The sequence below is a fragment of the Vicia villosa genome, unplaced genomic scaffold (assembly GCF_029867415.1).
Source record: "Vicia villosa cultivar HV-30 ecotype Madison, WI unplaced genomic scaffold, Vvil1.0 ctg.001462F_1_1, whole genome shotgun sequence".
In the NCBI taxonomy this organism is placed as follows: Eukaryota; Viridiplantae; Streptophyta; class Magnoliopsida; order Fabales; family Fabaceae; genus Vicia; species Vicia villosa.
The window spans coordinates 287,397-301,598 of record NW_026705624.1 but is presented as its reverse complement, the minus strand read 5'-3'; the positions used below and the strand labels follow the sequence as shown (position 1 = coordinate 301,598).

At 34.4% G+C, this 14,202-nt stretch overlaps 1 protein-coding gene across 1 annotated transcript; it reads right to left on the bottom strand.

The window, feature by feature from the left end:
* Nucleotides 1-9,633: 9,633 nt before the first annotated feature.
* LOC131635269 (pentatricopeptide repeat-containing protein At1g28690, mitochondrial-like) lies at nucleotides 9,634-13,345 on the bottom strand. Its single transcript, XM_058905882.1, has 2 exons — nucleotides 10,897-13,345; nucleotides 9,634-10,503 (listed from the first exon to the last, which is right to left on the bottom strand). The coding sequence occupies exon 1, from the start codon at nucleotides 13,220-13,222 to the stop codon at nucleotides 11,645-11,647; it is 1,578 nt and encodes a 525-aa protein (XP_058761865.1). The 5' UTR covers nucleotides 13,223-13,345; the 3' UTR covers nucleotides 9,634-10,503; nucleotides 10,897-11,644.
* Between the last annotated feature and the right edge of the window lie 857 nt (nucleotides 13,346-14,202).

Genomic DNA, 14,202 nt, shown 5'->3' with positions numbered 1-14,202 from the left:
ATGTGACAGCAAGGTCTTTCACAATACCTTCAGATTCCAGACTCTCAACAATCTTGGAATGCACCAGAAGGTTTGTAATGATTCTACCAAAAGGAATGATTGTTCCACCATTTTCTTTTCTGAAAGCGTTTCTGGAATCCTTTACTGCTTTCCACATATGGTTGAAGATAATGTAAACCACATCAACCTTCTTCTGAGTGGCAATGCAATAAAGAATATATTTTTGCTCATTGTTTATGAAGTCAGCGGCATGTGTCGCTTTCCTATGGTAGAAGCACCCAAGAATGATCTTTTTCCAGATTTTGTAGATATCTCTCAACTCCTTGACGTGTTTTGTTTTCTTGACATTTGAATAGAGAGTGGATAGAACCTCTTCCCAATCTTCCCTTTTATCGATTTCAAAAGCTCCTTCCGCGTTCTTCAAATCAAACATCACTCTAAGGATGTTTTCAGTAATAACAACAAACTTTCCATGGACGAAAGAAAGTATTGATTTTGGAGCAACCACAGCATGTGCCCAGAACTCCTTGACAAGATCTGGATAAACTGGGCCAACGAACTCAGCAAACAACGAGGTCCATCCTTGAAAGATGATGTCTTCTTTAAGATTAAATCCATGTTCTTCAAGGTTGTCAAAGTCAACAATAAGTTCACATAGAACTTCTAATTTGTTCTTGGGAATAGAGCATGCAACAATAGGAGTAAGTTGCAACGTTTCTTCTTGGAGATGATGAGGAACAGATGACTCAGCATTTTGGGATGAGAATGCAGCCATTGATGCAGAATGACCAAAAAACGAGCAAGAGAAGCGAACTGGGTTTTCGATTAGGGTTTTTAGAAAACGGCTAAGAACTTTTCAAACGAGAGAGTGCAAGGAGAGAGAGAGAGACAAAGGAGCGAAAAAGATGTACGATATGATTTGAAAAGAATATATAGAGACGGATTTGAAAAGAAAAAAATAAGAAATATAAATTGAACAGTTCCAGAATCAAAGGAAATCAATTTTATTAAATGATGAGTGACGTGAGGAGAGAGAACGTGGTAAATGAAATGATTTGAAACAGTTACCTAGGTCGGCGTCTTTTCAACTGCACGCTTTGTACTAACCGTACAGACACGTGTTCACCATCAGATAATAGATGACAGCTGTACATTTCAGAATAGACTTTACGCCTTTAGATTCTGATTACTGCTTCTGATCTGATTAAGTTTCTCTTTTGGAAACACTCCTTCTGAAGTGTGCTGATATAAATCTGAATGATCTTCTGATCCATTACTTCTGATGTACAAAGCTTCTGGAGGTTCACTTCTTTGTTCTGCAGCTTCTGATAAGACAAAACTGTATCTGCAGAAATTCTTAAGCTCTTTGTTTCATCAGAAACAAGTTTATCATCAAAACAAATGTTTATTGATTCGTCCACAATCAATGTTTCAATGTTGTATATTCTGTAGCATTTAGAGCATTCAGAATAATCAAGAATGAAACATCAATGCTTTAGAGACAAACAAAACAGATGGTTTCAAGACTAATAAACTTCCTTTTCTGAAATCCTACAAACATGGTTTCTTCGACAGATTTAAGAACCAGAACTCGGAAGACAATCTTTCTTCCCTTCAAGTGTTGAGATCAACTTGAGTCCAGGAGACATGTCATGTTGACTTTTATCTTCTTTGTCACCAAGAGAATCTGCAAAAGAAATAGTCTTTTTCTTTGGTACCCACATTTTCTTGGGTCCTTTCTTGTTAGTCTTCCTCAAGTTCTGATTGAACTTAGGTTTAACATTGTAAGCAGAAGGAGGAACAGCATGATAATTCTTAATGTGAGTTTCATGATATTTCCTAGGTTGTGTCACATGCTTTTTGGTGTGTGTTATGTGAAAACTTTGAGCATGTGAAGTGTGCCTAATATCATGGGAGTGGCCATACTTGAACTGATCATACAATGGCTTGTATGTGATTTTCATTTCATCAACCGGTTCAAGTTTGTATGGGGTTTCACCCTCAAAACCAATGCCTACTCTTTTGTTTCCAGACACAGCATATATCATAGAAGCTAGCTGACTTCTGCCAATACTTCTAGACAAGAACTTCCTGAAACTTAAATCATATTCTTTCAGAATATGGTTTAGACTGGGAATGGATTTTTCTGAATCAGAAGGAGATCCAACATTATTGGATAATTTTAAAAGTTTTTCTTTTAATTCAGAATTCTCCAACTCAAGCTTCTTTGTTTCAAATTCAAATTGCTTTTTCAGCTTTTTGTATTTGAGACTAATCTGAGACTTGAGTTCCAGAAGTTCAGTTAGACCGGAAACTAACTCATCTCTAGTAAGTTCAGAAAATACCTCTTCAGAATCTGATTCTGATGTAGATTCTGATCCGTCATCTTCTGTCGCCATCAGCGCACAGTTGGCCTGCTCATCTTCAGAGTCTGAATCATCTTCTGACTCATCCCAGGTTGCCATAAGACTTTTCTTCTTATGAAACTTCTTCTTGGGATTTTCCTTCTGAAGATTTGGACATTCATTCTTGTAGTGTCCAGGCTCATTGCATTCATAGCACATGACTTTCTTCTTGTCAAATCTTCTGTCATCAGAAGATTCTCCACGTTCAAATTTCTTTGAACTTCTGAAGCCTCTGAACTTCCTTTGCTTGGTCTTCCAGAGTTGATTTAGCCTTCTGGAGATCAGGGACAGTTCATCTTCTTCTTCAGATTCTGATTCTTCAGGATCTTCTTCTCTAGCCTGAAAAGCGTTAGTGCATTTCTTGATATTGGATTTTAATGCAATAGACTTACCTTTCTTTTGAGGCTCATTTGCGTCCAGCTCTATTTCATGACTTCTCAAGGCACTTATGAGCTCTTCCAGAGAAACTTCATTCAGATTCTTTGCAATCTTGAATGCAGTCACCATAGGACCCCATCTTCTGGGTAAGCTTCTGATGATCTTCTTTACGTGATCAGCCTTGGTGTATCCCTTGTCAAGAACTCTCAATCCAGCAGTAAGAGTTTGAAATCTTGAAAACATATTTTCAATGTCTTCATCATCCTCCATCTTGAAGGCTTCATACTTCTGGATTAAAGCTAGAGCTTTGGTCTCCTTGACTTGAGCGTTTCCTTCATGAGTCATTTTCAAGGACTCATATATGTCATAGGCCGTTTCCCTGTTAGATATCTTCTCATACTCAGCATGAGAGATAGCATTCAGCAAAACAGTTCTGCATTTATGATGATTCCTGAAAAGCTTCTTCTGATCATCATTCATTTCTTGCCTAGACAGCTTTACGCCACTGGCATTTACTGGATGTTTGTAACCATCCATCAGAAGATCCCATAGATCACCATCTAGACCAAGAAAGTAACTTTCCAGTTTATCTTTCCAGTATTCAAAGTTTTCACCATCAAATACCGGCGGTCTAGTATAACCATTGTTACCGTTGTATTGCTCAGCAGAGCCAGATGTAGATGCAGGTGTAGGTGTAGACTTTTCACTTTCATCAACCATCTTTTACTGAAGCGTTTTTCTCTTCCTGAATCTTTTCTAAACACGGTTAAGTGCTTGCACCTTAGAACCGGCGCTCTGATGCCAATTGAAGGATAGAAAAACACTTAGAAAGGGGGGGTTTGAATAAGTGTAGCTTTAAAAACTTGACAGATAAAAATAAATTGCACAGTTATTTTTATCCTGGTTCGTTGTTAACTAAACTACTCCAGTCCACCCCCGCAGAGATGATTTACCTCAACTGAGGATTTAATCCACTAATCGCACGGATTACAATGGTTTTCCACTTAGTCAGCAACTAAGTCTTCCAGAGTCTTCTGATCACACACTGATCACTCCAGGAACAACTGCTTAGATACCCTCTAAGACTTTTCTAGAGTCTACTGATCAACACGATCACTCTAGTTACAATCTGCTTAGTTCACTCCTAAGACTTCCTAGAGTATTCTGATCAACACGATCACTCTAGTTCCTTACAACTTAATGTAATCAATTCTAAGAGTTTACAAATGCTTCTTAAAAGCGATAATCACAACTGTGATATTTCTCTTAATCGTTTAAGCTTAATCTCACTAAAATATTACAGCAGCAATGTAGTGAGCTTTGATGAAGATGAAGATTCTGAGTTTAGATTTGAACAGCGTTTCAGCAAGTTTGATATAAGTTGTTTTGGTGCAGAATCGTTAACCTTGCTTCTCATCAGAACTTCATATTTATAGGCGTTGGAGAAGATGACCGTTGAATGCATTTAAAGCTTTGCGTGTTCCGTACAGCATCGCATTTAATGTTATACGCTTTTGTCAACTACCTCGAGCCTTGTTCACACTGTGTCTACTGACGTAGCCTTTAATAGCTTTTAACGTTCCTTTTGTCAGTCAGCGTAGCTTGCCACTTGTACTTCCTTCTGATCTGATGTTTGTGAATACAATGTTTGAATATCATCAGAGTCAAACAGCTTGGTGCATAGCATCTTCTGATCTTCTGACCGTGAAGTGCTTCTGTTGCGTGATACCATCTTCTGAGCTTCAGTGCTTCTGATCTCTTGTTCTTCTGATGCTTCCATAGACCCATGTTCTGATTCTGCTTCGACCATCTTCTGATGTCTTGCCAGACCATGTTCTGATGTTGCATGCTGAACCCTTTGAGACAAAGCTTCTGAGCGCTGAATTATGCGTACTCTTTATATATATTTCCTGAAAGGGAAATTGCATTAGATTAGAGTACCATATCATCTTAAGCAAAATTCATATTATTTGTTATCATCAAAACTAAGATAATTGATCAGAACAAATCTTGTTCTAACACATTGCAGGAAAGCCAAACTCCTTAAGGACTCTCTCTAATGCCCTCCAATCTACCATGTCGTACGCTTTCTGCAGATCAATCTGCATCATACACTTCGGGGTAGATTGTTTCCTCTCATACCCTCTTATTAGCTCATAAGCCAAAAGAATATGATCTTTCAAATTCTGCCCCTTGACAAACGCTGCTTGATTCTTAGTTATAAGAGAGGGCAGCACAGCTCCAAGTCTACTAGTTAAAACCTTTGAGATAACCTTATACAAGGTAGTACAGCAGGAAATAGGTCTATAGTCCTTAGGAGCTTTAGCAGTATTAGATTTAGGAATGAGAGAGATCACAGATGTGTTCATTCCCTTATGCAGTCTTCCTTGAGTGAAAAAAGAATTCACAGCCTTCACCACATGTCCTCCAACAATATTCCAGGCACTCTTAAAGAATCCAGCTCCAAATCCATCAATTCCAGGTGACTTGTTGTCATTGATGCCCTTAAGAGCTATATAGATCTCATCTTGGGAAATAGGTTTGGTAAGGAACTGCCTTTGGTCATAAGAAACCTGGGCCCCTTGCCTCAAGACTGCACAATTAATCTCTTCTAAATTCTCTGCAGCTGTGCCCATGAGAGTAGTGTAAAATCTCAGGATCTCTTCTTCAATAGCATGCTGTTCAGCCACAGTGGTACCATCTTCTCTTTCTAAGCTACTAATAGTGTTTTGCTTAGTCCTTTGCTTGATAGAGGCATAGAAATATTTATTATTCCCATCACCAGCACGAATACCTTCAATTTTAGCTCTCTGAGCAATGTCCACCTGTTCTAACTCTGCAAGGTGAAGAACTCTCTCTGTGCACTCCCTCACATTAAGAATGATAGCAGGATTATGCATATCAGCTGCTAGTCTCTGCTGTGCCACCAGGAGGTTGTCTCTAGCTTCACTAAGTTGTCTTTTCAGCCCATTCAAAGGTTTGCCAAACTTCCTTATGACTGGGATTAATCTCTTTAACTTATGCCAGACTATATGCATAGGGCTACCTGACACCCTTTGGGCCCAACTTTGGGAGACAGTATGGAGGTAGCCTTCTAAGTGAGTCACATTATTCCGGAATTTGAAGTCCATGTTCCTTCTTCTATCATAAACCAGACTGTTCAAACATAATAAAGCATGGTCAGAGACATGAGGTTCCTTGATTGATAAATTCCAGTCCTGAAAATTAGAAAACCAATCTACATTCCCCAGAACATGATCAATCCTAGAGTAAATCACTCCATCAGTGTGCTTATTGGACCATGTGTAATATTCACCCATGCTATCCATCTCTGCCAGACCACTTCTATCCATCATCTCTCTCAAATCCCTAAATTCATATTCCAACACCAGTCTTCCACCAACTCTATCCTGAGCCTTGATAACATTATTAAAATTACCTAATAAGCACCAAGGACCCTGCAGATTATGGCTGATTCTCTCGATGTCTTTCCAAAGGAGTTTCCTCTTATCATTTTGGTTCAATGCATATATTGCAGTGATCCAAAACAAGAACTTCCCCCTACAATCATACACGCCACAGTGGAGTAACTGGTCAGTAGAGCACACCCTCTTAATGACATACTTGCTTTCATTCCAGCTGAGCCAAATACGTCCGTTGTAATGGTTGTCGTAATTATCCAGATATGCCTCATGAACTCGCAGTTTATTTCTAACACAAATAGCATTATTCCTTTTAACTCTAGTTTCTATAAGAACTAAGATGTCAGGCCTAAGATTGTTGAGACGGGAGCTAATCTCAGAAATCTTACCTGATTTATTCAGCCCCCGGATGTTCCAAGAGACTATCATCAACCTCCATTGCTCCCTAACCCCTCATTCTCCGGAGTTAGTGGATCAAACGAATTATCTTGTCTAATCTGAGGTATTCCTTCATTCACTATTGTCTTTCCTTTACTGTGCCTTTCTATGGTAGTCCATACCTCTGCTTCAGTTGTGGTCTGTTGAGGAATTTGCACTGAGGATGTTACCTTCTCCATTTCAGGATCATTTGGTATGATCTTTTGCTTCCATTGCTTAGCAGGCTTTTTCTGATTGTTGTCAAGGCAGTTATGGCCAACCCGTTGGCATCTTTCACAAAATTTCGGTCTCCAGTCATACTCAACCACCTGCTTCCTCTTGTTCCCCTCAGCATCCCTAATGTTAATCTCTGTTACCGGTGCCTTTGTGATATCCATCTCAACAAGTATACGCGCGTATGAGACTCGTAGTTTATTCGCTGTGCACTCATCTGTTACAATTGGGGTGCCTAAAGCACTACCAATCTTACTCAGACTCTTCTAACCCCATAGATGAAGCGGTAGATGAGGAAGAGTGACCCAAATTGGTATCGTACGAAGCATGTCCTTCTTAAGGTCAAAGTTTGGTTTCCAATCCGTCAGAAGCATAGGCATGTTGTGAATGGTGTAGGGGCCCTTCGTTAGCACTAGATCTTTATCATCCATAGTGTGAAATCTCAGAATGAAATAACCCTCGTCGTTGAAATACATTTCCGGCAACTTCACAAAATTCCAGTTCCTTATCATAAATTGTTTCACATTGTTCATGCTCAAATCTCCTCCTAGCACATACATGATGAGAGCGGAGTCCCAGTGTCTAAGTTCAGACGCAATATCCTCCTCCTCGATCTCCACTTCCAGTTCACCATTGACGACCTTGGGCGCTACAAATTCCATCTGCAATCCATTTGTTGGATTCCGATTGCCACTAATCACATCCACCCAGAGCTTCTTCGGACTCGTTGGTTGTTCATTAACACTCTTGCTTCCTTCATCTCTTGACATTTCTCCCTGATTCGAATTCACTTGCGTAATCTTCTTCACACTGATGCTCTGCTCCATAGTTCCTGATTTGTTGCTTCCTTTCTCTGGTTCTGCCGAAGATGCTGTCGTACCATGGTGAACCGGAGGAATTGAGGCCTTCTTCGGCCGTCCCCTCCCCTTTCCACTCATGAGCGAAACCCTAGCAGAGCGAAACGAAATTCAATCTATTATTGATTTTTTTTTATATACGAAAAATAGTATTTATGATCGAAATATTTTTTAGTCAAAAATGATATACGGGAAAAATTTATTCAAAAAATCTATTATTGATCTAAATGTTTTTATATACAAAAATTTAATATTTATCCAAATATTTTTGTAAATGATATCTAAATAAAAATAATATTTGTATACGGAAAAATCTATTATTTACGAAAAAATGATATTTATTATCAAATATTTTTTTCAAAAAAAATATACGGGAAAAAATCTACTATTGATCTAAATATTTTTATATATGGAATTTACTATTGATCTAAATATTTTTATAAATGATACTTAAACAAAAATGAAGTTTGTATACCGGAAAAAAAATCTATTATTGATCTAAATATTTTTATACACGAAAAAAGTTATTTATGATCCAGATATTTTTTATTCAAATATGGAATAGGCCAAAAAAATCTATTATTGATCTAAATATTTGTATATATGAAAATTTGATATTGATGCAAATATTTTTATAAATATTGATCTAAATATTTTTATAAATATTGATCTAAATATTTTTATCTACAAGAAATTAAATGGTATTTATGATCAAATATTTTGTATCCAAAAATGGTATACGGTAAAAAATCTATTATTGATCTAAATATATTTTTATACAAAAATTTAATATTGATCTAAATATTTTTGTAAATGATACCCAAATAAAAATAATATTTGTATTATTATTTAAAAAAAAATGTTATTTATGATCCAAATATTTTTTATTCAAAAATGGTATATGGAAAAACACTACAACTGATGTAAATATTTTTATATACGAATTTCCTATTGATCCAAATATTTTTGTAAATAATACCTAAACAAAAATGAAGTCTGTATACGGGGAAAAAAATATATTATTGATCTAAATATTTTTATATACGAGAAATGGTATTTATGATCAAATATTTTTTATCCAAAAATGGTATACGGGAAAAAATCTATTATTGATCTAAATATTTTTTATACGAAAATTTAATATTGATCCAAATATTTTTGTAAATGATACATAAATAAAAATAATATTTTTATTATTATTTACGAAAAATGTTATTTATGATCCAAATATATTTTTTTTCAAAAATGGTATACGGAAAAAAAAATATATTATTGATGTAAATAGTTTTATATACGGAATTTACTATTGATCCAAATATTTTTGTAAATGATACCTAAACAAAAATGAACTCTGTATACCGAAAAAAATTTATTATTGAACTAAATATTTTTATATACGAGAAATGGTATTTATGATCAAATATTTTTGATCCAAAAATGGTATATGTGAAAAATATATTATTGATCTAAATATTTTTTTATATGAAAATTTAATATTGATCCAAATATTTTTGTAAATGATACATAAATAAAAATAATATTTGTATTATTATTTACGAAAAATGTTATTTATGATACAAATATTTTTTATTCAAAAAAGGTATACGGGAAAAAATCTACTATTGATGTAAATATTTTTATATACGGAATTTACCATTGATCCAAATATTTTTGTAAATGATACATAAATAAAAATGAAGTATGTATACGGAAAAAAAATCTATTATTGATCTAAATATTTTTATATACGAGAAATGGTATTTATGATCAAATATTTATCTAATTTTTTTTTTTTAACATTTTTATTTAAAATAAATGATGTTTCCAAATTTGCGTAACCGAACAAAACCCGTGCGTATGCACGTGTTTGTTACTGGTTTTATTTAAAAAAAAGTAGTTTCAAGAGCTTTTTTACACACCTAAAAAATTGTACATAATTTTGTCATTTACATTACCACCCCTATAAATTTAATTTAACATATTTAAATGATAGAGCTTTTTCCCTGTTTCTTTACTTAACTGAAACAATTTTTTAGTAACTAAACTGAGTAATAATTAAATTGAGAGAACCTACAATCAAGCATACAAAAGAGATGATAACTTAAAAGATATGTGAAAACCCCCACATCTATCTTAATATATGGTAACTATTATTTTTTCGTAATTAAAATTACTAAAAATTGGTTGGTTGCTTTTAAACCAAATAATCAAACCTTTATATTGCATTAAATTCTTTGACCAAATTATTTAATTTCTCATAAAGGACAATAAAAAAGACAATTAATTGTTAAATAAGTTTTATAATATAATTGTACGGTGAATGAATGAACTCCATTAAAAATGGAAGAAGAATGAGATATGAGCAAGTAAATATTTTCACATATCATTGAATCAAAAAAGCTACTTCACATTTCCATAACAGAATAAATTACAAAATATTAGAAAACAACTTAAATTCAATTTAGGCAGACACCACGATTCTAATTCAATTTAAACAGACACCACACATGCCCGCAACAACATTGTAAACTGTAAGTAACACACCAGTGAAAACAATAACACACCATTTTTTCTAAAGTGAATGAACAATTAAAATAAACTGATAAAAGAGAATGAACAATAAAAATAAAAACATTAACACACCAAAGTATTAATAAAAACAATTTTAATCCTTCATTATTTACCTTACTTGCCAACTAAATTTCTAATTTCAATCATTAATCATTGTTCACAATCCTTGTTAACTGGTTGTCATTAATACTTTTCATTTGAAACCACCCCCATTAAATCCTGAATAAAGCAATAATTAAAAATAATTAACATCCGTATCCTTATGACACAAAAATAGATTGGTTTTTAAAGAATGATATAAAATGGAATAAGTGAGTTCACTAGCATGCTATTTTAATGTTTTTATGTGTTGTCTCTCTACTGAAACATGGATGTATCATGCACACAACAATTATTCACTTATTATGTTTTAAAGTTAAAACCAAGACATGCATCGAAACTATTTATTATATTCACTTAGTTGTTTGTTATTTTACATACTTCAAAGGATTTTAGGAGAGCAAACATTAACAACTAATCAAGACAATGTGCAGTAGCATATATATAGAAAGAGAGGGGGAGATTAAAATGAGAGGTTTCAAAATCATATTAAAACCTTGCAAACAATATTACCTTCAAACCACTGTACTCCAAAGTTGTGCTATATAACATGTTATATAAGAATGCATTAACACTGAGAAGAGGATTACTTCTGCAAAAAAGAGAGAAAGAAGTTACATTGACAAACATAAAAGAATATAAATCATTCAGAGGATGAGTAATCTTGCAAAAGCTATAGGAAGAAGTTACATAAACAAATGCAAAAGAAATAATGGCTTTCTCGGTGAGAAACTGAATCAATGAGAGGAGTAATAGTTTCCAGACTTCATGGTCATGAGTTCCATTTTAAAATTTGACAAATATGACTTTTCCATGTTCACACTTTCAAGGAACTCATGACCATGAAGCCGGCCCAAATAGAATTACACATGTTATGTTAGAACAAGATTTGTTCTGATCACAACAAAGTCTTGAAAAAAATACAACACAAGAGAGGTATTGGAAACTATAAAGTGAAACTAATCTTATTTCTTCAAAAGACTAAATAAAGTCATACTATTCATAAAGTCTGGAAACTATATAGTCGAATCCACACCCTTCTTGTTGAGTATTTAAGTGCAATTAGTCATGGATTTAGTTATTTATATCTCTTAGTCATTGGATAAAAAAACAAAGACAACTACTTGACGCATGTCTGCCTGAGGAATATGATGAACAAGTTTAAACTTTTAGTCTCCTCGTATTCTAATCAGTTCGAAAGGGATTATCTAATTTGACAAAACAAAAATGATGCTGTGCATTTTCGAACTCATCATAAAATCTAACAAGCACTATTAGCTCCAACCCAACTGGAGGCAGTATCCTTGGCTATTCCTCTCTGCTTCATCACTTCTCTAAGCTCACTTACACTCTCCCATTTCCCAGCATCAGCCAAAGTATTAGATAGTGCAACATAAGCTCCCGGTCTTCCACTAGCATTCAGCTTGAAAAGCTCATTTGCCGCTAACTTTGCCATTTCTATATTTTCATGGAGTCGGCACGAACTAAGTAAAGCAGCCCACACGTCCGAATTGGGTCTCTCAGGCATCCTCGTGATAAACTCCCAAGCCTGATTCAGCTTCCCTGCTCGCCCTAACAGATCAACCATGCAAGCATAATGCTCCATCCCTGGCTTCAGTCTATATTCATTCTCCATACTCTGAAAAATCTCCCAACCTTTGTCCACAAGTCCGGCATGTGCACAAGCTGAGAGAGCACTGAGGAACGTGACAAAATTGGGCGCAACGCAGTATTCTATCTGCATCTTACTAAATAGATCAAGTGCTTCATCTGGAAACCCGTTCTTCCCGTATCCATCAATCATAGATGTCCATGAAAATACATTCCTCTCAAGCATATGATCAAAAACTCTTCGAGCGTCTTCAACTCTACCACACTTCGAATACATATCTATAAGAGCACTTCCTAATTTTACGTCTTCAAAAAAAGGCGTCTTCATAAGCTGAGTTTGAACTTGTTGCCCAATTTCAAATGCTGCAAGCACAGAACAAGCACCAATCACACTAGCAAACGTAGAAAGATTCGGCCTAAAGTTAAAGCGTTGCATGTCAATGTAAACCTCAAGCGATCTCATAGCACACTCACATGTTTTACTGTATCCTTCAATCATAGCATTAAACACCACAACATCTTTATCCAATGTTTTCTCAAATATAAGTTCCGCATCGCTGAAACAACCTTTATTCATGTAACCAGAGATCAGCGACGTTGAAGATATCACATTCTTCTCCGACATCACATCAAACACAATCCTTCCATAACCAACCCTCCCATTCTTAACATACGAATCAATCAACGCTGTACAAAGAACATCATCTTTCTCAACATCACATTTAAGAATCTGCGTATGTACCATTCTTCCAAGATCACCAACCATCGCAAAATCAACATCAACAACCCCCGAGGTAGACGTAGACACTTTTAAAATCATTGAAAGCGTAAACCCGTCAGGCTTTTCTCCGGACAGTAAAAGCCTATGAAACAACTCAAGTGAGTCATGAACTTGTCCTTTTTTGAGATAGCCACCAATCATGTAATTATAAGCGGATAAAGTTCTGTCATGCAAATCATCAAACACCTTGCGTGCGTATCTTAAAGAATTGGATTTAAGGTATAGTATAAGGAGTTTGATGGAAATGTTTGTGTTAGGAATGAACCCGGTTTTGAGAATGTGGGAGTGGATCTTTTGGCCGTGGGAAGGGGTTTGGGAATTGATGTAATGCTGGAGAGTATTGGATAGAAGGGTAGAGGGAGGAATGGAATCATGGTTTTGAGGAAATGGTTGAGAAGTATGGAATCTACGACATGATTGGAAAAGTTTGTATACGACATTGTTCATTTTTTTCTCAATGACATTGCCACCGAGCAAACAGGGACATTGATAGGTTGTTCGGAAATAAATGGTACGAGGATACGCGATCTTGTCTGACTTGTTTGGTTCAGTGCTGTTTATTTGTAGAGTTGTGGCTTATCAAAAAAAAATAAAAAAATCTAGAGTTGTGCTTTGTAACTTCAACTTGTAAGTAAGTTCAGTCAATTTTTACTCCTCCTTCCCAAAATAAAAATAAATCTCACATTTTTAAATATTACATTAATGATAATTTAAATATATCAATAATAAAAAAAATTGATGAATCTGTTATTCTCTCATTTATTTATCCTATTTTTTAAGAGAAAAGAAGTGATGAATTAAAAGTTTAAATTAATTTGTTGACTTTCTATTAAATAACAATGTAAAATTATTTATTATTTATTTTATTTATTAAAAAATTTTTAATAAATAAAAATATTTTTTATCATGTCAACATGTCTGATGTTAATCACAAAACAAAAAACAAAATGTTTCAAAATTAAAACTCGTTATTGCAAACAAAAAATAAGAAAATTATTGTGTGATTTTCAAAAATAGGAGAGAAATCAGAATCAATTCATTAATATCAAAAAGGGTGCATATTTTGTAAGTAAAAATATACTCTCTTTATTCTTTTTATAAATAAATTTTAATATTTTAAATTCATCGGATAACTACTATATATATTTTATAATTAATATATCTATGTTATAAATAGATCAGATATATCAATTATTTAATAAATTTAAAAATAAAATTGTTTATGATAAATAATAGAGAGAGTATTTTTAATTGATAGAAACTAATACTTGATTTTGGATCATCCCCAATAAATACTGATACTTTCCTCTCCACCCAGAAACTGAAACCATCAAATTATTTTGCTTTTAAAATTCTTACTAGTCAGAGACCCGTGTTGTCGCCCGGGTGCATTATTTATAGTGAAGTATTTTTTGAACGATACGAAA